At 53.3% G+C, this 27,413-nt stretch overlaps 1 protein-coding gene across 4 annotated transcripts in view; it reads left to right on the forward strand.

Moving 5' to 3' along the window:
* The window catches only part of PTPRS (protein tyrosine phosphatase receptor type S), a 132,876-nt gene that overhangs the window by 99,195 nt on the left and 6,268 nt on the right, over positions 1–27,413 (forward strand). For 2 of the 4 annotated variants that reach the window (XM_084276369.1, XM_084276370.1), the window contains 16 exons: positions 568–685; positions 4,099–4,689; positions 5,377–5,474; positions 5,974–6,227; positions 6,364–6,457; positions 6,678–6,893; positions 8,547–8,704; positions 9,700–9,711; positions 11,407–11,519; positions 17,934–18,031; positions 20,637–20,760; positions 23,635–23,810; positions 24,349–24,468; positions 24,592–24,746; positions 26,338–26,623; positions 27,145–27,323. In XM_084276369.1, coding sequence (XP_084132495.1) covers positions 568–685; positions 4,099–4,689; positions 5,377–5,474; positions 5,974–6,227; positions 6,364–6,457; positions 6,678–6,893; positions 8,547–8,704; positions 9,700–9,711; positions 11,407–11,519; positions 17,934–18,031; positions 20,637–20,760; positions 23,635–23,810; positions 24,349–24,468; positions 24,592–24,746; positions 26,338–26,623; positions 27,145–27,323 — 2,792 coding nt within the window. Of the gene's footprint in view, positions 1–567; positions 686–4,098; positions 4,690–5,376; positions 5,475–5,973; positions 6,228–6,363; positions 6,458–6,677; positions 6,894–8,546; positions 8,705–9,699; positions 9,712–11,406; positions 11,520–13,835; positions 13,884–17,933; positions 18,032–20,636; positions 20,761–23,634; positions 23,811–24,348; positions 24,469–24,591; positions 24,747–26,337; positions 26,624–27,144; positions 27,324–27,413 lie in introns of all 4 variants that reach the window. The other 2 variants (XM_084276367.1, XM_084276368.1) reach the window with 2 other exon arrangements.

Below are 27,413 nucleotides of genomic sequence, written 5' to 3' on the forward strand. Positions count from 1 at the left end.
TTGGGAGCCAGGTGTGGTGAGGCTGATAGAGGGTGGAGGAAGGAGGGTGCTGGGGATTTGGCAGAGGAGATGTTGCCTTGCATTTTGCATTAAAGCCATCCCTTTAAAATTATGAAGGCTTTAAAAAAATCTCTCTGAGCAGAGAAGAGGGAGGGGGGGAAACTGAGGAAGAAGAAGCTGTAATCTCCCTGAAACCACGGAGAGCCCCTCTGAGGCAGCAGAGTGAAGAGGAGCCCTTTGAAGGGTGCAGCAGTGTTGTGATGGCTGGAGCAGTTTGTGTTGAGATAGGGAATGTGTGAGAGGTGGAGCTGGGAGAGAAGGAGTTGAAGCAGAGCCCTGCAGAGACAGCTGTGTGTGTGAGGGACTGTCTGTGCCCGGGGTGTGTGTGCCTCTCATCCTCCTCCCGATTGCCACATCTCCCCAGTTGCCCCAGAGTGTCTCGTGGTTTCAGAGCCAGTGAATGTTCCTGCATGCTGGAAAAGGGTTCAGTCTCCTGCAAGGAGGAGAGATCTACCTGTGAGCATGTATCTAAATATTGACACCATTTTCCTTTGGCATCTCAAACAGGAAATGATCATTGCTGGGCTCCAGCCTGAGACTGCGTATTCCATTACTGTAGCCGCCTACACCATGAAGGGAGATGGTGCTCGCAGCAAACCGAAGGTGGTCACCACCAAGGGTGCAGGTAAGAGCCTTTTCCTGAACCTTTGAGACCCCACCAGTTTCCAAAAGCCAGGAGACTCTCCAGACTTGGCTTCTTTCATCCCACTCCGTTCATGGAAGACAGGCTTGAAACAAACACCATGCTGCCCCAGAGACAGAACCACTTCTAGTAGGGCAGAAACCCCTTCGCTCCTCACAGGGAGCCCTCAGTAAATGACATCATTTTCTACCCAGTGCCACAGGATGCCCAGAAATGCAACAGAGAATTAATTTGTTGCTTGTGATCTCTTGTGCTAAAAATTCCAGAAGTAAAGTGAATCTCTGCCTGGACTGATGCTGGGTGGACTGTGTAGCTCTGATGGTTGGCACACGTGGGTGCCCTGGGGAAGTGGAGAGCCAGAGGTCTGCTGTCACAGTGTTGACTTGCAGAGGTCTGAAGAGCAGCAGGCAGACAGTACTGCCCACTCCTCTCTTCTCCCAGTGTTGTGTCTGACACAGCTCCCCTCTTTGCTCAGGACTATTAGGGGGACAAGTGCTGACGGTATTGACCTTTCCGTGCGAGCGTTGCTGGGACCTGGGCTCTCCCTACACACAGCACCCAGATTCATTCCTCCCTTTGACCTATTCTTTGTGGAAAAGTGTCTGTCAGCCTCAGCACAGAGAACGTGATGGCAAGCCAGGATGCCAGGGCCTAAGCAGAGGAGTGACAAAGGGCAACAGGGTGTCCCTTGCTCCTCCATCTCCTGCTGCAGACAGGAGAGTTGCACACACTAGCTGTCCTCTCAGCATCTGCATTCCTGTGGGTTCTGCTCTTGCAGCTAAACCTCAGCTCTGCCGTATGGGAAGGGCTTTGTGCAGTGGGGGGAGGCTGCAGTGCCTAGACCAGGAGTTGTCCCCCACCCAGCTGGACTCTGGTTACTTTCTCTCACCCCATTTTCTTGTGCCACCTGTTGTTCCTGCTCTCAGATGATGGTTTTCTCCCTTGTCCATTCCTTCCCTTGGCTTGCTCACTCCCAGCCCTGGCTATCTGTTCATTTTCTTCTCTGTTTGGGGCAATCATCTTCACCCTGCCTGTCGCAGCTGCATAAAGTGACATCATCCCTTGTTCCTGGAAGAACATCTCTCTCTGCCCCCGCAGGGACCGAAGGTCTTTGGTCAGCGCTGCGTGATTAACCTGGAAACCTCTGCTCAGGCTCTGGAGGCATCACACACAGGACAGGGAGGGCTCAGGAGCCCTGGCCTGGAGCACACAGGGCCAGGGCCCCAGCTGCCCTCCATGCCCTTCTTTTTCCCTGCCCTAACTCACATCTTCATCTCATTCCATGTCCAGGCGAGGGAATGAGCTTTCAGGCTTTCTCTCCCTCTTGCCTCTCCTGCCCAGTTAAGAGAGCAGCTTCAGGAGACCGAGGTTGCTTTCCAGGACAGCAGCTCTTGGGGATGTTTAACAGCAGGGTATGTTTGAATGTTCAGCATCCAGGCTCCTGTCCTTGTGCCTTGTAGTGCTGTCAGAGTCCTTTCCTTCCCTCGCCCTCTTCTCCTTTCCCCTCCAGCTTTGCCCATGTCTCTTCTCACTGGCTCCCTGGTTCTCTCATCTCATTTCCTTCTTCCTGAGGCTCTCTACACTTCTCATTTTTCTCTCGGAGCCTTTTTTCTCTGCCTCCCTTGTCACTCTCTCTTGTCACCCTCCCTCATCTCTCCCCATTAGGATTTGCAGTGCAGGTGATCAGTCACAGAGGGATGTTTTCTCCAGCACAGCAGCTATTACCCAAAACTCAATTTCCCCCAACTTGAAATAGCTATTTAAAAAAAAAATAATAATAAAAAAAAACCCTCTTTCAAATGGCTCTGTAACATTCTTATCTGCTTTGCAGCATCGAGTCAATATACCTTCTGAGAGGAGAGATTTCTTTCTTTATCTTTCAGGGCTAGGGGCTGAATTTAAATACAGTAATACATCCAATTTTCTCCTTTACTGTCCAAACCAATTGTAAAATAAAACACTTCCCCCCCCCCCACCCCCACCTGCTGCCACGCTTTCTTCTCACCCTCCTTCCAAACAATATTTGTTGTGCAAATGTAATATTTCCCAGCTCAGCTGATTACAGTAACATTTGTGATAAAATCCCAAACATAAAGGTAATGGCATTGTTCTCCTTCGGAGGGGCTCCCAGGGAGGCTCTCCCAGCGCTGCTCGTTGCCAGTTTGAGATGAAGAAAACATTTGTTTGAGATAACACCTCATCCAGGTGTGAGAAAACACCTCATCCAGGTGTTTAGGTGCCTGTTGCATAGAGTGCTCTTCCCAGTCGGACTCTGCTGGGATCCCTGCAGCACCCTTCCCTGCCACCCCTCTCCTGCTCCCTTCTTTAGCTCCATGCAGCTTTCCAGCCTGCCCAGAGCAGGATGGGATCTCTCCTGACTCTCTTCTCTCACCTCCTCCTGTCCAACCAGAAGAAATACTGAGGCGGAGAGCAGGAAATTAGATCTCTAATAGTGGAGCTGAGTGTCAATGACGCGTGAGCTGCTGGAATTAATGCTCTGCTTTCTCCAGCTTCAGGAACCTCCGGGCCTACACGTGTCATTTAACTGTGGCTGTGGGCTTGCTTAGCAGTCGGGCCGTGCCGAGGCTCATTAGACAGAGGCACTGCTGAGCTCCTTCAGCACCCCCCAAATGTGGAGGAACTGGCTGACAGGTTTCAGGAGGGAGCGAGCTGCCATCACACGGACACTCGGCTGTCTTTTCCCTTCCTTCGGAGGGGAGAAACAGCACAGAGCAAGCAGCAGCTCTCCCTGCCCTCTGCCTTGCACAGATTTCGGGCTTTGTTTCCACTCTCTGTGTGTGTTTCCCTCTCTCTCTGTACCCAACTGGGCGATCAGATGCCTGCCAGACTCGCTCGGCTGGCCGAGCGCCTGCTGCCCAGGACCTGGGGCTGCCCAGACTTCCTTTCCCATCCCTCATTACTTCACTCTCAGCTGCTCTGGACTTCCCAGCCGGAGCCAATCTGTTCCAGTCTCTTTCTGCATGAGTTGTGCTGTGTAATGGAGAGAGAGAAAGAAAGAGAGAGGGAGGACAGGAGTCTGGGGGACTCCTGAATTCATTCTTCCCTGCTCTGGGAAGCAGTGGGCTCTGGTGGTTAGGTTGGGAAACTGTGGGAGAGTTTGGGATATGGTGGTAAGGAGGAGCTGTGCAAACCTTTCTGCCCTGGAAAGGGAAGAAAATTGTTCCAGTGATGTGTGGGCACCTCAGAGGTGACCAGCTGGTGATGCAGCCGGTAGGTAGCAGCAGCACCTCAGTTTAAAGGGGGTACTCTGAGCTCCACAGAGTCAAGCCAAAGCCTTCCCACTGATTTGGGTTACCTGTTGCTGCAGCCTGAGAGTCTCTGCATCCCCTCACTCTTCCCTGTGTTTGACAGAAGGTGTCCCTCTTCTCTCCCAGTCCCAGGGAAGCCCATCCTGTCTGTGCACCAGACAGAGGAGAACACTCTCCTGGTGAAATGGGAGCCTCCATTGGATGCGGAAGGCCAGGTGATGGGCTACCGGCTCCAGTTTGGCCGCAAGGATGTCGACCCCCTGGCTACCTTGGAGTTCACGGCCCTGGAGGATAAGTACACCGCTCCCAGCATCCACAAAGGCGCCACGTATGTTTTCAAGCTGGCTGTGAAAAGCCGGGCTGGCTTTGGGGAGGAAGCTGTGCAGGAACTCACCACCCCTGAAGACATCCCCAAGGGTTACCCCCAAATCCTCGAGGCGAGCAACATCACTTCCATGTCGGTCCAGTTTGGCTGGCTCCCCCCCGTGCTGGCCGAGAGGAATGGAGCCATCGTCAAATACACCGTGGCCTACCGGGAAGCCGGTTCTCCTGGCAACCCGCTGGAAAAAGACCTGCCCCCCTCCCCAGAGAACTCCTACACCCTCAACGGCCTCAAACCCAACACCGCCTATGATGTTAAAATCCGTGCTCACACCAGTAAAGGCCCCGGGCCGTACAGCCCGACCGTCCAGTATCGGACGTTCCAGCTGGATCAAGGTAGGACTTACCGGTTTCTCCTCCCTCTCTCTCTCCTTGTAACCGGGGCTGGTGCCGGGAGGCAGAGAGCTGGAGAGGTCAAGCCAGGCTCAGCCAGGCTCGTGAGTAAATGCAAAGCACTCTGGTTTCACACTCAGTCCCTCAGCTCCTCTCTGCCTTGTGCCAGGTAAGTCCCTTTTACCACTTTCTTCTAAGTTAAGTCCGGACACCCTTCTTTCGCTGGCACCCGAAGCGGGGGGGCCAGTCGCTATACAGGTGGGAAGAGCATTTTCTTCAGCTTTTGCAAGCAGCTAAAAGAAAGCAGAAAAATCAAAAAAAAAAGCCACCCCAAAAAAACCTCCAAATGTGACCTGGGAGAGGTTTCCTCACCTGAGCATGCTCAGAAAGCCAGCACCTCGTTCCTGCAGCAGCCACCTAGACCCATGAGTTGCGTGGGCAAAGCCACGCGCCCGCCCTGGGGTTAGGCACGGGCACAGGGAGCGCAGGGAGATGGACCTTGGCAAAACTCAAGCAAAGTGTGGAGGAGGGAGCGAGCCCTTCCATTCCTGCAGCGGCAGCCTGACCCAGACTGGGAGGCCCTTTTGCCAGTGCCTGACATTCTCTTCCTTCTCTTTTCTTGCTCTTCCTTCCCTCCGCTGCCTTTTCTTCTCCTTTCTCCCCCCTTCCTCCTCACTTTTCTCTCAGCAGTTTTACCCAAAAACTTCAAGGTGAAGATGGTGACAAAGACGTCCGTCCTTTTGAGCTGGGAGTTCCCTGAGAATTACAACTCTCCCACCCCATACAAGGCAAGTGGTCAGAGGAGGCAGAACCACATTCCTTGCCCTCTTCCTGGGACTCTTACCTGGTGGTTTGACTAAGAGGTTGCAGGAGGCACCAGTTCTGGATCTGTGCCTCACATGCTTAATCACTAGGTCAAGGAGGGGGGATGAAAATCTGGGCTCTTGGGTAGTGTTCCCACCTCTGTTACCAAATCATTGCCTCCCTGGGCAAGTTACCCCAGTTTTCCCATTTCCAGATGAAAATTTCTCTTCCCAGAGAAGTCTCAGGGCTTTGTCCTGTGTCTGCCTGGCACTTGGGGACCCTCTTAGTGCAGTGGGCTCAAGAGACAGACAGCTTCACCCCACAAACGACTCCTACTCCTGTGATTCCTCCAGCAGAGCTGGTTGGAGCACAGCAGAGCTGAGTGCTCCGTGTTCTCTGCAGACTGGAGCAGTGGGGAGGAAGGACTTTGGTTTGATGGGCCCTACTCATGGTACAACTTAGCTGCCTCTTGGTCTCCCACAGATCCAGTACAACGGGCTGAACGTCGACGTGGACGGCCGCACCACCAAGAAGCTCATCACCAACCTCAAGCCCCGCACCTTCTACAACTTTGTTCTGATGAACAGGGGCAATAGCATGGGTGGTTTGCAGCAGAACGTCGCTGCCTGGACCGCTGCTGACATGTTACCAAGGAAGCCAGAGGTGACCCACAAGCCTGATGCTGATGGCAACGTGGTGGTGATTCTCCCTGACGTGAAGAGCTCTGTGCCTGTCCAGTAGGTGTCTGATAAACTGCAGATGTGGGTCCTCAGTTTTGGGGGTCGTGCCTTCACCATCAGTCTGTGTGCTCGCTGCTTCTGTGGCTTGTGGGAATAATGGCTTCTATTCCTTCTGATTATTCCCGACTCTTAGGGCTTACTACATTGTGGTGGTGCCTCTGAGGAAGTCCCGAGGAGGACAGTTCCTCAACCCCTTGGGCAGCCCTGAGGAGATGGACCTGGAGGAGGTGAGTCTTGGTGAAACTGAAGCCAGCTGGAGGGAGAGAGCAGGAGGCTTGTGAGGGTGGCCTGAGAGCATGGGAAGGGTAGTTTTGGGGTGTCTGTGCCCCACATTGAATAGCTATGGGGAGGGCAGCCTTGGTGGGATAGTTTCACCCTCCCTTCCTTCCTGCTCCCTTGGCTGTGCTGAAGGCATCAGGGCTGAGAGTGTTTCTTGGCTTCCTCCAGCTCGTTCAGGACATTGCCAGGCTCCGACGCCGCAGTCTGCGCCACTCCCGACAGCTGGACTTCCCCAAGCCTTACATCGCGGCTCGGTTCCGCACCCTCCCCTCCCACTTCATCTTGGGGGACATGAAGCACTACGACAACTTTGAGAACAGAGCCCTGGAGCCAGGGCAGAAATACGTCCTCTTCATCCTGGCAGTGCTCCAGGAACCCGAGGCCGTAAGTGCTGCTGGCTTTCCCTTCCCTCTTCAGATACTTGTGCGCCTCTATCCCAGCCCCGCTTTCAGCTGAGCTGCTTGTGAGCCGCCAGCAGACTTGCTGCCCTCCTGGCATTCCCTGTGACCCTCTCCCACTGGATGTCAGAGCTTGAAGGTTATTTTTTGGGGCTGTTGGAGCTGCTTGTGTCTGCAGCCAGGCTCACAGCGCAAGCTGGTCCTCCTAGGGAGGATTTGCTACGCTTGTGGCTCCGGATTTGAGTCTGGAGTTGGGAGTACTGAGCTATCTGCTCTGGAATGAGCTGGAGTTCAGAGATCCCTCGGTCAAACCCTGTTCCAAAGAGGAATTTCTGGTTAGGGCTGTCCTTGTGCTCCCCAGAGCAGTGACCCTGGACATCCTGCTCTGAGGGCAGCAGGTCGCACGCCCTGGTCGTTTCTAAGCTCCCCCCAGGGCAGAGAAAGGAGCTCTTTCCCTAATGGAAAACCACTCTCTGCTCCAGTTACTGCTTCACAGCATCTCTGCTGATTCCAGTGTCGCTCTGTTTGGCTTTATAAAAACAACTGATTTCATATTTAGTGCTTCCTCCCTCACATACAACAGAAAGCAGTCTCAGACTTGTTGTTTTTCCATCCTCCTCCAGAGTTGCAGCAACGAGCTATTTGAAATGAAGGCTTTGTAGATGGGTTGTTGTTTTTCTCTCCCCAAATAAATATTTAGTTGTGTGTTTGATATTAAAGGATTAGGCTGACACACTCCTGAATGGGTTTCTCAATCGGATTACTGCAGCTTGTGGTAATTTCTGCTGGGGAACAAGGCTCTGCGTGCTGGCTCACAGGGGCCTGGAGCTGCAGCAGCCCCCAGATGAGCAGCAGCAGCATCTCAGCCTCACTGAGAGCTGGTAGAGCTCAGGGGCAGGAGCCCAGACCTCCTGCTCTTGTCCCATCACTCAAACCGGGGTGTGTTGGTTCTCCATGCATTTTAGTTTCTATGTAAGATGGGAGGGGACACACACAGCCTTCCTGGGGTGGGGAGGCAGTAGCACTCACCAGAACACCCAGTAGTTAGGACACAGATGGGTCTGAACGTGCCTCTGATGCCCATCAAGAGCACAGCTCACTGCAGAGGGAGCAGAGGGGACATGCTGCATTTTATTAATTTCCATTTAATTCTGAGGGGTTGTTGTTTTCAGTCACCAGACCAGGCTGTCTCTAAGCATTAATTCTTGTTTTAATCCCTTCCCTCTTTCTCTGTAATCCCATCTGACTGTCAAAATCCAGATGGTTACATGAGAGCTTGGAGAAAGTGTGTGTGTTTGGGGCAGTGGAGTGGGCTCAGGGAGGTGGTGGAGCAGAGACATGGTCAACTGGTGTTCTAAAAACACCTTCCTGGCTGCAAGATTAGGTGAACCACAGGCACGAGTCAGTCTACAGCCTCATGTGACCATGGTCTTTCAGTGGTCCATCTTGCCTGGAGCGTTGGAGGAGGAGGAGGAGTTTTGTTTACTAGATGAAGAGGGCTTTTTCCTGGTTATTACTTGGTTTGTGCTGCAGAAAGCTCACGCCCTCTCCAGTGGTTTCTCTTGTGGAATACTGTACACTTGCCCACTGTCCTCAGACCCCATTCCACCTCTGAACTCTGTTCTTGTGTGTCTTCCAGACTTTTGCTGCTAGTCCTTTCTCTGACCCCATCCAGCTGGACAACCCTGATCCACAGCCCATCATTGATGGTGAGGAAGGGCTGATCTGGGTCATCGGGCCCGTCCTGGCCGTGGTCTTCATCATCTGCATCGTCATTGCCATCTTACTCTACAAAAAGTAAGAGATGCTTCTTGTCCAGACATATGACCATTCAGACTGTCCCCAGCTCTAGCCCCTGAAGGGAATGTCCTCCTTGGTCCTACAGTCATGAGCTGAGGGCAAATCCTTCCACCAGCACCAGAGAGAGGAGCCCCAGGGCAGAAATGCTGGGATGGAAGGGTCTGTGTGGTGCAGGAGAGGTTAGCAGTGAGTTGAAGGAACCTGCTCCTTCAGCCTGCCCTGTGGCACTCAGTAAAACTCTGCTTGTCTGCAGCCAGGCTGCTGGGGCAGACATGCAGTGAGTTTATCAGGTCTCTTGCCCATCTCCTCCAGAAGAGCTGCTCACAGCCACAGCCTGGGTCTCCCCTTCCTGGGCTCTGTGTGCACAGTGGGGGGATGCAGAGGAAGCATCTTTGTGCTGTGGATCAGCAGGGACACCTCCAGTGCTCCCCAGCTGGGTTTCAGCTGCAGTTGGGAGCCAAGAGCAGCAGCAGCAGGGCCATAACATGACTCTGCAGGAGAGAGGAGGGAACAGTCCCTGGAAATCTCTCCCTTTTCTTCAGCTTTCAGGGCAGTTTGTGATGAGGGAGGGGAGTGGGGGCCCCTTAAGCACACATAGGCCATGCTGTACAGTGAGAGAGGATGAAAGAGGAAGCAGATGCAGAGCAAAACAGATCAAGAAGGGCAGGATGGCAGCTGTGGCCAATGTCCTGAGCTGGGGTGGTCAGCACCCAGGGTGGAGAGAGCTCACTTAACCCTGCTTTCACCTCTACCTGGGCGTGTCTCTTGCCTCCCAGCATGTGTGAAGCTGCCTGACAGGGAGGGTCAGGGACACAGGTGGTCCTTGTTTGGTAGTATTTAGGCTGGCCCAAACGAGTAATCTTCACTGGTCAACATCTTCCACCTGTGTTACCAGGGTTAAAGCTGAGGAAATGCTTCCCCCTTCCTCCACAAGTCCTTTCTAACCTGATCATTTGTCTTGTCTTCTCTCCACTTACTGCTTTCCTGGACAGCAAGCCAGACAGGTAAGAGCACTGGATTTCTCATTTACTCAGGTTCTTTCTTGCTGTGTGTTAGGCAGTGTTTACTGTCTGTGGTGATGGGGCTTTGTTGGCTTGGTTGTTGGCTTGTCCCAAGGGGCAGCCCATGTCAGCCTAGTGTGAGACTGCTTTGAACCAGGCAGGAAAAGCAAAGAGAGCCCAGCTCTCTCCTGCTCCTGTTCCTAAACATAATGGCCCTTTCTCAAGCTGTGCAGCGGTGACAGTAAACGGCTCATAAAATGCTGGGTTAATGGAGCAGAGAAACACCCATTTGTGTTGCAGTCAGAGGTGAAAGTGGGTTTTCTCTGTGTCTCACAGCTCTGTGCAGGCTGTGCCCGGGCCACTGGTGTCCTGGAAGCAGAAGCTCTCCAGCTGAGCTGTCCTCACCCCTCCGCCAAAGCTGCCCTTGCCCCATCAGCTGGGGACTTGGGGCTGGCTTTGATTGTGACTCTAAAAAATGAGACTGAGCTTGGAACCATTTCTGAGGCTGGGGGAGCTTTCACTGGAAGCAATGGGGAGTTCAGCCAGGGGACTCTTAACAGCAGTTTCAGAACTGCAGCAAAGAGAAACCGCTCCCCAGCTGCACAGGGGTGTAATTCCAAACCACTGGCAGGGCTTGTGCCACTTCTAGCCATTAATGACATTAAGAGACAGCTAAAAATGTACCTCCTTGATCACTGCTGTTGCTGCAGGGGTGTTAGCAGAGTCTCCACAGCCCAGGCAGGAGAGGCAAGAGGCTCTTGCTGGCAGGCTAGGCCAGTCTTTGCAAACCTCAGGTGGTGGGTGCACATTTTGTGCCCACTGGAGATGTTCTGCTCCCAGCAGCTTGTCGCTCTTGCCTTGCCAGAGGTTGTTGCCTCTTCAGATCAGCACCAGGCTTGGCTTCCAAATTCTTTTCAAGGAGAATGAGCCAGGTCAGCAAAGACTTTTCAGCTGCCTCAGTTAACCTAACCCATTTTGAGTGAGAAATATATTAGGAAGCACTTAGATGTGTGGCTCAGCTGGCAGGTTGGAGTGGACTTCAGCTTCTGGCAAAGAGGTGAGACAGATCTCAGCAGGCACAGCTGTGATGGGAGAGTATCTGTCTATGCTGGGTTTTGAACCCAGGTTTTTTAGGGTTCTGCAGATGAAATTGAAAGGTTGGAAATCACTATTCTGACTTCTCTGTCTGCAGAGAGCTCCTCCATGAGCCAGCAGAGCAGCATCAGTGCTTTATGTCCAAGGTCACGGCCAGGAGGTTCTGTACTTTTCCAAATGATTATGTTGGCTCTGGTTCTCCCAGGCTGCAAATGGCTTGGCCAGAATCAGAAGGTTTCTGCTCACAGAGCTCTGCAGAGTTCTTGCCTGTGCAGGGAGGCTGAGGTGTTAGGTCGCTGCGCCTCACCTGCTCCTTGCTGCCTGGGTCTGCTTCCCCTGTGAGAAGGGGAAGCTTCCAGCCTTGTCTGAAAGCTGCTGAGGGGCTGCTGGGCTGTTGTAAACCCATCAAATGCAGCACTGACCAAACATCCCAAACCTCCCTGCTTCTCTGATGTGTTTTATGGAACGTCTGGCCCTGGTGTCAGTGGGAGCTGTGCTCAGGGCTGACCACAGCCTGAGCAGCTGGTGTGATAAACAGCCCATAAGCTAAGGAGCTCTGTCTTTGTGTTTCTCTTCCGTTTCTTTCTTCTTTTAATTTTAAAGCAAACGGAAAGACTCAGAACCACGGACAAAATGCCTCCTGAACAACGCTGAAATCACCCCTCACCACCCTAAGGACCCTGTGGAAATGAGGCGCATCAACTTCCAGACGCCAGGTAAACCGGCTGCTGACCAGCCTTTCTCAGTGGGAAGGCAGGAGCGGAGCAACTACCCCTTTCCACAGCCACTTCCTGCCTGTGGGAAGGCCACTGCCGTGCTGAGGCCTGGTGCTAACCTAGGATGCAGCCAAGGAGCCTCAGAGCCTTGTCTGTGCTAAGCGAGACCGCTGAATGAAACCTTGAGGACCTTGTGCGGGCTCTCCCGGCACTAGCACGGCAGGAAGAAGGGTTTTCCTGGATACCTACCTGAAATAGTGCTAATTCTGGGCTGAAAGCACACAGCTGCAAGTGCTGTGGCCTTGCTGAGCTTGCCAGACCACCACCGCTGCCGCACGGCGCCGTGCCTCGCGCTGGGAGATGCCCAGGGATGGCGGAGATGCAGCGTGGCAGGCTTCCCAGCACGCACCGCTCCAGCCACGTCTGTAACACTGGTGCTTTCTGTGAACACCCCAAAACACCCGTGTGAGGAGCTGGACCTGCCCCACACACAGAGACACAGGGAGAGAGAGAGGCAGCCGGTTGCTTCGCGCAGACGAGGCGGCGGTGGCGTCTCCCCGCTCGGTGCAGATGCCGCCGCGGCCAACAGCCGCTGAGCCAGCGTGCGGCTGTGCTTTGCTGCCAGGCAGAGGGAGGCTCAGTGCACCCCCCACCCCTTCCTGTACACCTCTGTCCCCCATGTACATGCATGTCTAAGCTGCCTGCATGGCACCTCCGCAAGCCACCGCTGACACGGCCCGGCACGGGCACGTCCTCACGCAGACAGAGCCTTGGCGATGCTGAACAGCGCCTGCGCACTGCCACACACACCTCTGCCTCTTGACTTCCCGGTGCTTGAGGATTTGGAAGGGAATTTATTGTGCTTTATGGGGGCTGGCTGTTGTTTTCAGTTTGTTTGTATTTTTTTGCTGTTTCGTGCTTGTTAGTGATGTTCCTGCAGCTCCTGTTTCCCCTTCCCATCCCAGTCCTGTCCTTAGCGTTGTCTGAGTTTCTGTAGGGTGAGCTTGGCAAGGCGGTAGGTACCCAGAGGGCAGGGATCTTTGGGAAAGCACAAAGGGCTCTGGGCTGAGGGCTTCATATGCATAGCAGTTCAGGATGACCCACTGGTACCAGCACAAGCTTAGGAACGATTTGCATCCCGGCTGGGGGATGGAAGCGGGTTCAATCCAGCGTGCAGGGACTGAATGCAGACCAGTCAGGTCCCTAAATCAGCTCTTAGTTGAAGTTTTTGGAGATCTTCCAAGAACCCCCAGCTCAGCAGCAGTTTGCATTTGCCTGGGCTCAGTGTCAGATACTGGGTGCAGACAGGAGCTCCCTTCCCGAGTGTTCAGGCTGGCATCTGGGTGCTCTGGGTGGTGATGTGAGACCTTGAGAGGCAGAGCTCCACTTTTCCCTGGGAAACCTGCATGGAGATAGAGTTTGAGGCCATCCAGCTTAGCCGGGGTGCTAGGAAGGGGCTGGGAATCCTGGTTCAGGTGTTTCCCTTACTGGATCATTCTCCCCATCCCCTCAGGATAGCAGAGCCAGCCAGGGGCACTTCGAGTGCAGTTAATGTGATGGGTAGATGAGCGGGTCTGTCTTCCACTGACTGTGCTGGTTTGGTCATGCTGGACCTCTGAATTCTTGGTCTAAGAGGAGCGTAGAAGGCAGCCAAGATGTTCAAACCTGGCTCTGCTTGGTCTGCAGATCTCAAAAGACAGCCTGCCTTTGGCTGGTCTGGCTTTAGAAGGATGCTGCCACCTTTTCTTTCTGAGTTTATCTAGCCAGAGGGTTTTCTAGCTCGTTTATTCTGCTCTGAAGTTGGTGAAGCAGTTAGAGGCTTGAAAGGCTTTGTGAGAGTTGGTCACTGGCCTCCCAGAGAGTTGCAGACAGTTTGGTGAGAATGGAAATGGGTGGAAGCTCCCAGCTTGGAGCACGTTGGCCGTGATGGAGAGGCCAGTGCAGTTGGTAGGGGAAGAGCCTGTGGGCCCTGTCTGAGTTCAAGCCATTAGAATTCAATATGTTGTGGTTTAGAAGAGGGTCTCCAGGCTCTTCTCCTGCCAGATGACCCGGGGACCAGTGAGCAGAGAGTCTCCATCCTGTCACCAGAGGCAAAGCAAGGCATGGGGGTGGTGGGAGCGTGCTTGAGCATCTCTGCAGCTCACAAGGGGGGACAGCCCAGCACATCTTAGCTATCCTGTCCTAGCCTAATCAGCCCCCAAAGTAACTTTCTTTTCCTCTTTAGATTTATGTTGGTTTTTTGGTTTTTTATTAGCATGAAATTTTTAAAAAAGTGTATATTTTATTTATTTTTATTTTTTTTACTGTTTTCTGCAGATTCTGGTCTGAGCAGCCCTCTCAGTGACCCTGAGTTTGACTTTGAAAGTTAGTTCCTGTGTGTTTTTGTTCCTGTTGGTTTCATTTCCCCCATTCTTCTTTTTATTTTCCCTCTTCTGTCGCTTTTCCTTTCCAGTTCTGTTCCGTTCCTGTTCCTCTTTTATTTCCTTGCTGAATTGTCCGTATCCCTGCGGTGTTTGCCCATCTCATCCCTTCTCTGTGCCATCTGTGTGTCTGAACTGCGCTTCCAGTTTTACAGTATGAAAACCCAGGCCTTCCAGGAGACAAGGGTAGCGGCAGCACCAGAATAGAGCCCCTGGCAGCAGCGTGGGACGCTGCCCATCCTTCTGGGTCTCTTCTGCTCTCTCAGGACAAAGACCTGAGTTTCCAGGCTGCTTTTTTCTCCCCGTTGTTGAAGACGTTCCACCCCTGATGCTTGGCTGAACGTCCTTTGTACTCATTCCTGGGTGGGAAGCGTGAGCGTGGGGTGTGTGAGTGCCTGTGGGGGTGTGTTCCTTGCTTCAGAACGCAGGGAAAGAGGAAACCAGAGCTGCAGCTGATGCTCCCCTCGCTCTTTGGAGAGAGTCACCCCGGCACCGTTTCCCCTCGGACGGGGACAAAGGGCCCTTTCCCATCAGTGGCAGGTGCCTGGTCCTTGGCAGCAGCGTGTTCCAGGAGCACAAAGAGCAGAGGCCTCTCGGCGGTGCTCCGCGCCCGCTGGGTTGGAGCAGAGTGCCATCCAGCCACGGTGACTTTGTGAGGATAAATGGGCTCTGGCCCAGGAAGCAGATGTTAGGGTGACGCTTCTGGTGAGTTGGCTGGTGTGCAGAGAATCAAGTCTTTTGTGATAAGATTAGAGAGATTCAAGTGATTGAAACGTTCGATGAGACTGGCTCTGGAAGAATTCATCCCCATTAGGAGCCAAGATCCCAGCTCTGCTGGGTGGGTTTGGGGTCTGATTTTGAATTTATTATGATTTCTTTGTGCTGGGCAGCTTTGAGCTGAGAAATGTGAAGAATCCCAGGTGCTGCTTGTGCTTGGTGATGTGAGAGCTGGGATGTTTTTCTGATTAGTTTATTCCCAATATTGGTCTCTTGGCTCCCAAATACTCTGTTAATGTTATCCCAGTGCCCGTGCTGCTTCCCCTCAACCCCCTAATTGTTAACGGAGGGGGAGCCTGTGTAGGTTTTTTTCCAGCCACACTGATCCCCAGCTGGGCTCCCTCTGCCACCCTGGTCGCTGGGGGAGGTTTCCCTGGGTGGCAGTGCCCAGGTAGCTGGGAACTGTTTCCCTTCATGTCTGAAAGAGAATCACTGGATTAAACCAGACAGAAATGAAGCTGCCTTGGCAATGCTGGCTGGGAAGTACCGCTCCTGGCTCGCTTCATATCAAACTCCTCCTGGATCTTAATGGGAACCCCGATGCACTTGGCATTTTGACTGGGAAAGTGTTTATTGCTGCAGAGGTTTCTAGTCTTCTTTTATTATAAAGAGCCCTAGAAATCGATCTGACAAGGAGATTTCTGTCCTTAACAGCAGCAAAATGAAACAAGTTCCCCTGTGCTCGCAGACGGTGTTTTGACAGCACTGTGGAGGTGAGGGCAGGATGTTCCCCAGCACAGAGGCAGAGCTGGGTTGCAGGAGCAGGTCTCACTGAGGATTTTTCCTGGAGTTTTTATGAAGGAAACTTGTGAGATGAGTTCAAGGAGAACAGGACTTGTTGTTCTAGATTGGCACAGCAGCCTGCTTGCTCCAAGGGAATGACGCATCCTGCTCCGTGACTACTTGGCTGAAGAGAATCTGGGGTGTTTTTTCCTTGCTTGCTCATTATTACCAGGTTTAATGATTGTCTGGAGTTTTTTTTCCTTTTAGCCTGTGTGTTCATCACCTGGGATTTCATTCATGGTGCTGTGTTTCAAAACACCCTTCAGCAAATCATGGGTAGGATTTTGTAGCAAGAGAGGTGCAGGGGCTGTCACAGCCCAGGTGGGAGGAAGTCAAGGAGAGAGTGACCTGCAGAGATCTGGAGATGGTTTATGAGTCGCCAGGAATTGTTGCTGGTGGGGCTCAGCTTTGCTCTTAGGCTGCAGCTCGAGGTATGTTCAGCCCTTCCTTTGGCAGGCAGAAGGACAGTGACAGAGAGGAGTGTTTGTATTGTTCACCTGGTTTCGTCTCTGTTCTCAGGCATCTCAGCCAAGTGTGGCTTTCCTGTCACACACAGGAGAGAGGACCAGTTCCTCCCAGTGCCCCCAGTCTGCGTCTAGTACTGTGACGCTGGGGTGGACAGCAGCCACCTTCTAGTCCAGGGTGGGAAGCAAAGGAGGAGGCATCCTTCTCCGGGTGCAGTGGGCTACGGGGCAGCAAAAGATGAACTGGGAGCTTCTCTTCCCTGAGCTGGGAGAGACTTTCTGCCCTTGCACTCAGCAGGGTAGGACAGAGCCAGCACGGCCTCCAGAACACCAAGGGTTAGTTTTGGGAGCTTTTGTTGGTCTGTTCCCTGCTCCTTTCTATTTCCAGCCAGGCTTCCTTGGGCTGAAAAGCCAGATGTCTCATTAGCTTAGCGAAACCTGTTGGAGTGAGGGCTCAGGCCCAGCTCTGTGACAGGCCCGTCCTGTCCCCAGGCCTGGGGGATGCAGCATCTCTCTAGGAGTCACTGTAAAACTGAGGACGTCATGCTTGCTTTGCCATCTCTGTGCTGAGTTTTCAGAGTATCTGACCATGCTGCTGCCACCGCCGCTGCTTTGTCACACACCAACACCCACGGGGCTCGAAATTCTCCCTGGCTTCCATCTCTCCTCCACTCCTGTCCTTCTCCCTGGGGGCACTGCCCAGGGCTTCTCCTCATGCTGCTGTCCTTGCCCATCCGCTGTCACTCGTGGCAGGATTGTCTGGCAGGCAGCATGGGAAGCCTTTGGAAGAACGTGATCCAATGCAGATGAGCAAAGCACGGAGCACTTTTCCACCTTGAGCGATAGTGTAGCTGTTTGGTAGGATGGGAAGGATCCTGGTTCTTCCCAGAGCCCCAGCTACCCCTCTTGGAGCAGGATGTACAAGTGACACTTGCGAAGCTGAGTCTGCCCTCACTGCTCAGCCCCATCCGTGGTTGAGATGTGCCTCTGAGATGTGCCTCGGGGTGACCAGCCTGATGCAGCACGGCCTGCCCGCTGCTGGTATCTCAGGGAGACTCGAGTCTGCCCCCCAGCCAGTCTGCCTGCCTCGGCACAAGCACAGCCAAGCACTGGTGAGACCCCTGAGGTGAACCAGGGTCACGAGCCATCGGTCTCCCCGGAACGTTTGTCTCCCGTTCCCCAGCCTGAGAAGGGGTGAGAGGATCTTTTGCTTCCCCATCCCAGTAAGTAAGGACACCCCCAGCAGAGACCACGCTGCGGTGGGTACAGCCTGCCCGGCGGGTGGAAGAGGGAGGGCGAGCACCGAGCAGCGGCGGCCGTCTCCGGGCTGTGCTGCAGGAGCACCCGTGAGTGGGAAGAGGAGCTGGTGTTTGACACTTCCATCCCCAGCTGCAGTCCTGGAGCGGTGCAGGTTACACTGAGAAGCTTCCAGAGCCACTGTTGGGCAAAGGAGAATTCCCGAAAAGCCTCCCTTGCTTCCCCCCATCTGCATTCCCTCCCCCTGCCCCACATCACCATGGTTGGCTGGATCCCTGCCCCCTTCCCTTCTTTTGTGTTGGACTTGGTTGGTGATCATTGCGGGTGCTGTAACATTTGCTGCGTAGGTTCCTCTGGCAGCGTTTGCTCATTTTAAGTCCACTCTTGGAATCGCTAAACACGCATCTGCTCTTTGGATTTTCCTTTTTGTTTCGCTCTGATTTACACATTGAAAACGGGGCCATCACGGGAACACTCATTTTACTGGTGGTTTGGTTTTTTTTAATTTATTTCTTTGATTTTTTTCCTTTTTTTTTTTACTTCCAAGGACACAATTTCGAGCCCTGAATTCTTCTCTTCTAACCTCCCTACTTTCATTGCAGATCTTACATTGTAAATTATTTTCTTTTCTTGTTTCTTCTTTCTTCTAAAACGGTTGTGAGTTTGAGTTAATTATTAAATGAGGTTCTTTTCCTGCTGTCTTGTCTTTTTAGGTATGCTCAGCCACCCACCAATCCCCGTTTCCGAGCTGGCTGAACACACAGAGCATCTCAAAGCTAATGATAACCTGAAATTGTCCCAAGAGTATGAGGTATGAGCGAGAGCGAGTGCTGCGCGGGGGTTTGCTGAGCCAGGGCATTAGGAAATTCAGACAGGCCCTCATCCCTGTAAACACAGCTTCATTTTAAGGATCTGGTTATTTTTAAAAAGCTATTTATGTATTGAAAATTTAAGTACTTAGTGCTTTGCAAGGTTGAGTTCCAGGTGGTAGAAAAGAGACGTGGTTGGTGAGCATCTTGGACTGGGTCAGAGCTCCTGTCACAAAGTGGGCTGCATTTTGGGAAGGTGACTGCCAGGGAAATGGGATGGGGTGCAGTTATCCATGGGGGTGCCTGTATCTTGCTGCTGAACAGGAAGAGGAGCAAGCTGAGGAGTGTGATACCCAGTTTCAGGTAGCTGAAGTTAGGAGGGGCATGAACAGTGGGTCCTCCTCACCTGACATGATGAGCAGCTGCAGAGGTAAAGCTGAGAAATTGGGATGATTTGTGTCTGTCTTGTCTTGTCAGGGGGGTTGTGCTCTATTTTTCTTCTCTCTTCCCTGCTGATGTTTGGTTACTCAGATGAGCTCCCGCTGGTGACTGGCCCGGCAGAGCTGTGGCTGCTGGACTTGCATTTCCAGGCTCTAAACTTCCCACCATGCTGGGCCAGCCCCAAGGCAGACTGAGGGAAGGGGGGTAAGGCAAAATGTGTTATAAACCCCCACATAACTGCTGCCACCACACAGCACAGCATCCTCATCACAGCAGGGCTACGTGCTTGTGTAGACCTGCTCCTGTCTGCTCAGGGACTGCAGCTGCATCGGTGCTGGTTAAATCCCAGTGCAGAGGCTCGGTGCTGCCGGCACTGTTGCCATGCAGGTCACTTTCATCCCAGAGTAGGACTGAGTTTTTGTTCTTTTCAAAGACACCCTGGTGTTTTTAGACTAAGACCTAGCCTAGACTGCCTAGTTCTCTTTGCCAGCAGAGACTGAGGGATATTTTCTGACCCAAAGGCTGGATCTTTCTCCTCCATCTGACTTGCAGATACCAGTGTGTGCGAAGCAGCTCCATACTCACAGCTCTGCACCCCCAGAACAGGGTTTGCACGTTGGAGAAGGCGCGTTTGCTCTGCTGGGTTCTTTCCCCCCACAATGGGGTGTTGGGGGGGAGGGAGCAGCAGCCCGTTAAATATGCTCTCTCCAGATTTCAAAGGCTGATTTGCATAATGCAGTATCCCAAGTGCCCTGGCTTCGTTCCAGCACAACCTCCTCTAGTGGGAGAGCCAGAGCTAAACAAACATCGCTAATGAAATGAATGCGGGGCGAGATTAGAGGGATAGAGAGCAAACAGACACATTACAACAGTATAAATACCCATTAGTTAGAAACGCTCGGCAGCCAGAGCGCGAGAGGACGGGTGTGCAGGGTGGTTTTGTCCCAGCTGGAGCTGGGGGTTGTGCCCATGGAGCTCTGGGATCAGTACAGGCAAGGGGAGGGCAGCAGGAGCTGCTGCACAGAGGACTGACCCCCATGAGCTTGAAGGGGTGAAGGTGGGGACTGTGTCCCACTGGCCAGGCACAGCAGGGAGGGAGAGGGAACAGCAGGGAAACAACTCTGCGCGCTCCTGCCAAGCCTCCAATTGAGGCAAACCCCTAGGGCTCTGCAAAATGATGAAGGAATTAAGCCCTTGTTTTATTTAATTCTCTGGCTGAGGATTTAGAGGTAAACGTAATTAACCTAATTTCCATATCTGGGACAGCTGGACTTTCGGGAAAAAAAACTCAACCAAACCCAACAATCACCAGACCTGGAATAACTCCCTGGGACGGGCAGAGAGGGCTTTTCTCTCCAGAGCATTGCATTGTTTACTCCTTGGTCTCTTCTAGGACAAAGCCACGTTGATTGAGTTTCTCCAGGCCAGGTCCTTACCCTAGAGCCACAGGCTCCCTTGGTGTTTTCTCCCCTGCTTTGCACCTGGGAGATGTTGGGCACAGGCCTCTGTGGTCCCAAGTCGCGCTGCCTCCGATCCATACGGAGCAGCCTGGTCCCTTCCTGCTGCCTATGACAGCAAGATCTCCCTGGCATTTCCTGTGCCATCTGCCCACATGGGTACAAACCCTGTCTTGGCTTCAGTATCACCTTCCCTGGGTAGTAATACTCACCAGGACATTGGTATGTTTACACCCTCTTCATGGCTGTTCAGTTTAACCATGCACAGGCTCAGCCTCTTTGTTGTTTCATAGCTACATCCTGATGTGTTGGCTCCGTCGTTCCTCCCAGTTGCCGGCTGTTTGTCAGTGTCAGTATCTAACCCCGCACAGCCTCGGCACAGGTTCCATCCCAGACCTCTGACTGCAGCCTGAAACTGCTGATGCTTTTGCCCCTGGGCTGCACTGTATCATACTGGGGGAGGAATTATCCAGGTACCACTCCAGGTGCCCTAGGAGCCCAGGGAGATGGGATGTGAGCACGCTGTGCTGCCAGGCTGGTGCTTTTCCACAGCCAAGCCTGGTTCTTGAGGGAAGCAAAGTGCAAAGGCTGCGTTCCCCAGCTAGATATTCAGAGCCACCATCCATCCCACACAGAACAAGGCATTCAAAGCGTCGTTTGCTGCTTTTCTCCTCTCTGACGCCTCTGTTTTCTTTCCCCATTCCTCCAGTCCATCGACCCTGGCCAGCAGTTCACCTGGGAACACTCCAACCTCGAAGTGAACAAGCCCAAGAACCGTTACGCGAACGTGATTGCCTACGACCACTCGCGCGTCATCCTGCTGCCCATCGAAGGTACTGTAACCTCTCTGCTCCTACACGTTGGTGCTGGGCTGAAGTTCCTGCAGGGAGACGTACAGCACATGCTTCTCTCCCTTCCCTGTTCCTTTCTATTTATATTCTTCTCTTAGCATCTCCCTGGGAGCTCAGCAGGCAGGAGATACCTCTGTTACCCGGGCATTTGTTAAATTCTGGTGACTTGACGTATTCCCTGGAGCTGCAGCCCCTCATTTCAAGGGCTGGTTTATCAAGAAACTGTCTTGCCTTTACTTGGAGATCCCTGCTCAATACATCCCCAACTAAGGGGAATAATTCCAACCCCATATTGCTTTGAGAGAGTGGGAGTGGGGCAGTGAGTGGCAGTGGATGTGCCGTGTATCCGTATGGCAGCTGCCTAAGGAGTGAGCAGAGAGCTGATGGTACAAATGTGAGGGCTCATGGCATAGCAAAGATGCAGCTGCTGAGTTGTGCAGACATAACGATCACTTGATATGCAGCTCCTGATGCAGTCCTGGCCCCAAAAATGGCTAAGAGTAAGAAGGGGTTAGCGTTAGCCTCGTAGGTCATAAATTGCTTCCTGAGCTGCTTATGTGAGTGATGGTGCAGTCAGGGAAATTACATTGAACTTCCCAACCTGTGGCTCTTGCCAGAGCTGCCCTGGTGCACACCAGGATGAGGGGGGCTTTTGGTGGAGAGAGGATGGTTTAACAAGGCACCAGCTTGGATGCTGCTGCTGAGGTGATCCCCAGGTCCCGTTGTCCCCAGTTGTGTGGCTGTGCTGTAATGGGTAAAGCACTCCAGGCCTGTCCTGCATTGCCAAGCACTGATCGTCTGAGCACAGAGCATCTGAGGTGTCCCAATAACCCCCAGGGAATACAGAACTTAATGCAGAAGCCTTTATGACAAGGGAATTGCTAGAACAATCTCCCTCTGCTGAGGTGACTGAGAGAGGCGGGGAGAGAGCTGGTCTGGGCCAGGAACCTGCACGAATCAGGATCAGTCGTGTCCGTCCTTAGAGGATTTTAAACGTTGCCCGTTGTGAAGATGACTCTGTCCTGTCTCATTTTCCTTCAGAGATGAATATTGTATGAGGTGAGGAAAGCAAAGCCTTTAAAAACTTGCCTTGTCATTCACAGGAAAGAGCAGAGCGTGAGGGTGGGGATGGGAGACGATTCGGGCTGGGCTCGGCTCTTGGGAAAGCAGCAGCAGAGCGCTGGGTGCAGGCAGAAAGGCTGGGTGCCTCTCCAGGGGCTGTATCCCGAGGGACCAGAGCTGCCTGAGTCCCAAGGTTTCATTTTCAAGCACCTTGAGAGGTTCTGGGCTGGCTCATTCCTTCCTGCCAGGCTGCAGTTTGTGCCCTCAGAGTGTGGAAGGAGCCAGAGGAATTGGTTGTCGTTCTCTCTTTGTTTTAAATCCGGGTTTGTCAAGGCTGCAGGTTGTCACCGTCTGCGTGGCCAGGAAGAAGTAGTGCCTTTCATTCCGTGACTGCTCTGTAACGGCACCTGTCACGCAGCAAAACATCGCAGGAGCTCATGGCCACCATTTTAAATTACAGAGTGGACCCGAGGGGGGCTGGAGGGGACATTAATTCCAGAAGCTCAGCCTTGATCACGTTCCTGCTGCTGCTACACAGCCTTCCCTCCTGAAATTTCCAATCGGGAAGGAATGGGGGCTGGGAACCCTCCAGAAATTTAATCAAAAGCCATTTCTACCAGCAGCTGAAATTACTGAGTACCCTTGAGGGCTGGCAGGCAATCCAGCACGGATTGCACCGCGCCAGCAGAAGCAGCAGCGTCTATTGCTACAGCAGGATGAGGACCAGCAACCCAATTTCACATCGGGACCGCGCCCCACCCTTGCCTCCCCCTTGAGACACGAGCTGAGCACTCTGCGTGGTGTTAATCATAGGTTAGGGGAAACCTGCCAGCCTTGCCAGCTGCTCCGCTGTGATGGGGAACAGGCAGCTCCTCCGTGCCAACCACGGGGCCTTTTGGAAGCTCAACCTGAGCGTTGCTGCTGGCCAGGGGCCGTTGTCGCTGCTGCTGCTCCAGTTGTGTCCCAGTCGTCCTCTTCGCTCTGGCAGCACCTCCTGCCACTCGTACCAACCCCCTCGAGCGAGGACGCAGGCGAGCAGCTGTACCTCAATAGGCACATAGGGAAAAAACCCACCCCACTCCTAAAAATGAGAGCAGATGAGTGAAAGCAAGTCAAAGCCTGTGATTTCAAAGCCTCCACTGGCTCTATCCAGGCTGGGTTTATTCTCCCTTTGTCCAGCAGCAGCTCACTGCCTGGCATTGGGCTGCAGACCACGCAGTGCATCGTGCAGGTGCGTTTGCTGCCCGGGCTGGGAGTGTTCTGGGATGAGGATGTGTCTCTCTCCTGTTTGAGATCCGGAGCAGAGGCTCCTGTTGGCAACAGTAGGAAGACAACTGTGGTTTCAGGGCTTTGGTATTCAGTCTCTTTAACTTTGGCAAGAAGTTTTTTGTCTCCCGGCAGCGCAGACCTTGGAGGCAGGAACCTTACCTGGGAAGAGCTTGCAATGATCCCACTGCTCCCAGCTGTGGCTCTGACCCAGAAAATCATGCAGGTTCTCTTGGTTTCGCTGGGGAGTTCCCAGAATCCCAGACTCAGCAGGCTGGAAAAGCCCTTTAAGATCATCGAGTTCAACCATTCCTGTCCTATGCTAAACCATATCCCTGAGCACCTCATCTCCCTGTCTGTTAAACACACCCAGGGGTGGGGACTCAGCCCCCTCCCTGGGCAGCCTGTGCCCACCCTGACAACTCTTTTAGTCCCTGGAACTTCAGGTCCTTCTAACACCATTCCAGCAGAGCTCTCTTCATCCTTCCAACTCCAGTCAGCTAACGTGCTCTTGCTGGTGCAATGCAGGAATTGTGGGCAGCGATTACATCAACGCCAACTACATCGACGGGTACCGGAAGCAGAATGCCTACATCGCCACGCAGGGGCCTCTGCCGGAGACCTTCGGAGACTTCTGGAGGATGGTGTGGGAGCAGCGCTCAGCTACCATTGTTATGATGACTAAGCTGGAAGAGAAGTCACGGGTGAGACGCGTGAGAGGGATGACAAGTTAGTCATAATCCCGGGGGATCGGGAGGGTAGAGCTGGGGAACAGCAAATCCCTTTGATCTGCAGCCCATGTTTATGGCAGGGAGGGATCTCCACCTGCTTTGCCAGCACCCTGAAAGCTCAGTGAATCCTTGTCTTTAAAAAACCCAAACCATGGGTGCTGGAAAGCTGCGCCCTCCTTTGCAACTCCAAGAGAAGAGGACACTCAATCCCATCGCATGCTCTGTAGGTCTGTCTTGGAGTTAATCATGTGGCAAGTTTCACATTCAGTTCTCTTGTTTAACAAGCCCCAGTTCTTCGCTCTAATCTTCGGGATCATTCCAGTCTGTTGTCTCTGTGATTGATGTGGTGCAGCAAAGCTTGTGCTTAGTCAGTAGGAGATTTTACGAGTGGATGCTGGGAAAAGACATTCCTTGCACCTTCCCTCCCCTTGGTGACTTGGCCAGCCTTACCAAGCTCTGGTGTGAGCTCGCCCTGCACCATGGGGTTGAGCTAGTGCCTCCTCTCTTCCAGATAAAGTGTGACCAGTACTGGCCAGGCCGAGGTACAGACACCTATGGAATGATCCAAGTGACGTTACTCGACACGATTGAATTGGCCACGTTCTGTGTTCGCACCTTCTCCCTTCATAAGGTGAGCTGCACCTGTTCTCCCTCCAGAGATGGGCTGTGGCACGCTCCCTGGGCACAGCACAGGCAGGGAAGGGACCTGTGCCGACCCCTCAGCGTTACTCTTGCTGCTTTTCCATCCCCACAGAACGGCTCGAGTGAGAAGCGGGAAGTGCGCCAGTTCCAGTTCACAGCGTGGCCCGACCACGGCGTGCCCGAGTACCCCACCCCCTTCCTGGCCTTCCTGAGGCGGGTGAAAACCTGCAACCCCCCTGACGCTGGGCCCATCGTGGTGCACTGCAGGTACTGGTTTCCTTCACCCAACTCGTGCGCGGGGCAGGAGAAGCTCAGCAGGATGCTACTTTGCACCCAGGAGATGTGTAGGGTCTCGTAGTGAGTCCCCAGCCAGCAAGGACCCTCCTGTGCAGGGGATCCCCTGCCAGCATCAGAGGAGGCTCCTCGGGGACAAAACTCCCTGAGATGAGGAGAGGTTTAGTTTGTGCTGCATCGGGTTTTTGGGAGGCAGAGCTGCCTCAGCTGTCAAAGGGAGAGCTGACAGTGATGGAAAGAGGATGGGGGGGAGGGTTTTATTTGAGTGCTGCAGCCATTCTGATAATGACAAGCTGAAGGCCCCCATGGGGTGGTAGCAGTCCCTAATTCAGTTTGCTCCCCGATGAGGAACGCTCGCAGCCTCGCCCTAGATAAAGCCCCGTGTTCCTCTGGAGGGTGCGGAGGAGCCTGACGCTTCCCCGGCGCCGAGGAAAGACATCTGGATTGTAAAGGCTGCTGGGGGAAGCTAATCCTGCCTCTGCTAGATGATGCCATTTAAACAGCCTCTGTAAGTGGGCAACTTATCACTAACCTTGCAGATGGCAATTATCGCTCGGCTCTCAGACAATGAATAAAGAGCTGTCAGCTCCCAGCGTGCAGGGACTGGCTCCCAGAGCTGCTGCTCGGGGCGTGCCAGAGCTCGACTCACCTGCCTGGTTCAGGTGTTGGGCACTTTGGGTAACTGAGATCAAGGGGCTTTATGAAGAAAGGGACTGTGCTGTTAAAGGAAACCCTTTAATCCAGAGGTCCAGCCCTGTGGAGCCCTGCTGATCCACAAATGCTGTCACATGCAAGTTTGATGTTAACTTGGCACACAGAAACGTTTAGGAAAAGAGGTGACACGTGTTCCTCATGTTCCATCAGTCGTTTCTGAGCTGCTGAGAGATCTGAGTGATTAAACACGCTTGTTACACCCTCAGATCGTGCTCACCTTTGGTTCAGGCCCAGAGCCCCCACCTGGAATTGTCGTCATTGTGTGTCTGCCAGGAGAGCTCCTGCCCTGGGGATGTCACGGATGAAGGGGTGGGAGATGCTGAGCAGATCAGATCCATGTGGAGGGGCAACAGGCACCTCCCCAGAGGCAACTCTTCATCTTCCGTCCCATCCTCATCTGACATGAGACCAAATTGGGTTGTGAAAGGTCTTTGCTGAACTGAGAGGGGACTTGAAGTGAACCCCTGCATGCTGCAGGCTCCCTAACTCTGTGCCTGAGTACTGGACTGGCACAGAAGGGGAAGGGACCTTCCCCTCTCCCTGCCACGTGGCAGCAGTACTGCCCACCAGAACCAGCCCAGTTACACAGGTTCCTTTAATACACCAAAATATGGGCAACAGCTGGACCCACACGTTTGCTGAGATTTCCTTTGTTGAGAGCCCTGTTCCCAAGGCCCTGGTTCCTTCCCAGCCACAGAGAGCTTTTAGGTTCCACTTTGCTTGTGTTTCCTGCTGGAAAGATCCTCACACATATGGGAGCAGCTTTGGAACACCCCGGTGTCCTTCCAAATCTCTCCTCAGTGGCAGGATAGTCCCATCACTTCATTTCCTTTCTCCCTTCTCCTCCCAGTGCGGGCGTTGGACGGACCGGCTGCTTCATCGTGATCGACGCCATGCTGGAGAGGATAAAACACGAGAAGACAGTGGACATCTACGGGCACGTCACCCTCATGAGGTCCCAGCGCAACTACATGGTGCAGACAGAGGACCAGTACAGCTTTATCCACGATGCCTTGCTGGAGGCTGTTGCTTGCGGCAACACCGAGGTGCCCGCTAGGAACCTCTACACCTACATCCAGAAACTGGCGCAGATTGAAGTCGGGGAGCACGTGACGGGCATGGAGCTGGAGTTCAAGGTAATGCTGGGAGCTTGAGTGGAGACAGGAGTCGCTGGGGAAGGCTTGGGGAGCTTTGCTTTGTATGCAGTTGGATGTAGCAGGCAGGGAGCCTTTATACAGCTGATGGGCACTTGTCAGCTCCATGGTAGGGAAGTAATTACTGTGCTGTCGCAATTCCCAGGGGAGGGAACCATTGGCTGCTGCTGCAGGGAGCTTGTCTGGTCATTTCAAATCCAGATTGAACTTGCTCACACTTCAGATTGGGTTTTAAGCTTTGGTTTTTTGTTTTTTGCTTTTTTTCCTTTGAAAGTTTTGCTGGGGAAAGGTTCAGGCTCTGTCCCCACCCCCCAAAAAAAGGAGGGCGAGTTCAGTGGGCTGGCATAGAACCCATAAACCAGACCCTACCAAAGCAGGGGGGTTGGACTCAATCTCTTGAGGTCACTTCCACCCCCTGTGATTCTGTGAATCAAGTGTTGGGTTGGTTTTCCCCCCCCTCCTCCCAGTTAACAAAATGTCTGTGACTCTGCTTTCGCCTCCAGCGACTCGCCAACTCCAAAGCCCACACCTCCAGGTTCATCAGCGCCAACCTCCCATGCAACAAGTTCAAGAACCGCCTTGTCAACATCATGCCATACGAGACCACGCGGGTCTGCCTGCAGCCCATCCGCGGGGTGGAGGGCTCGGACTACATCAACGCCAGCTTTATTGATGGCTACAGGTAACCAGCACCTCGCTGCCCTGCCGTGGGCTGAGGATTCGGGGATGGACTTGGGATCCAGCCTTCTGCTATGCTTTAATTTGCTGAGGT

Source organism: Gallinula chloropus (assembly GCF_964237585.1).
Source record: "Gallinula chloropus genome assembly, chromosome: 28".
Lineage (NCBI taxonomy): Eukaryota > Metazoa > Chordata > Aves > Gruiformes > Rallidae > Gallinula > Gallinula chloropus.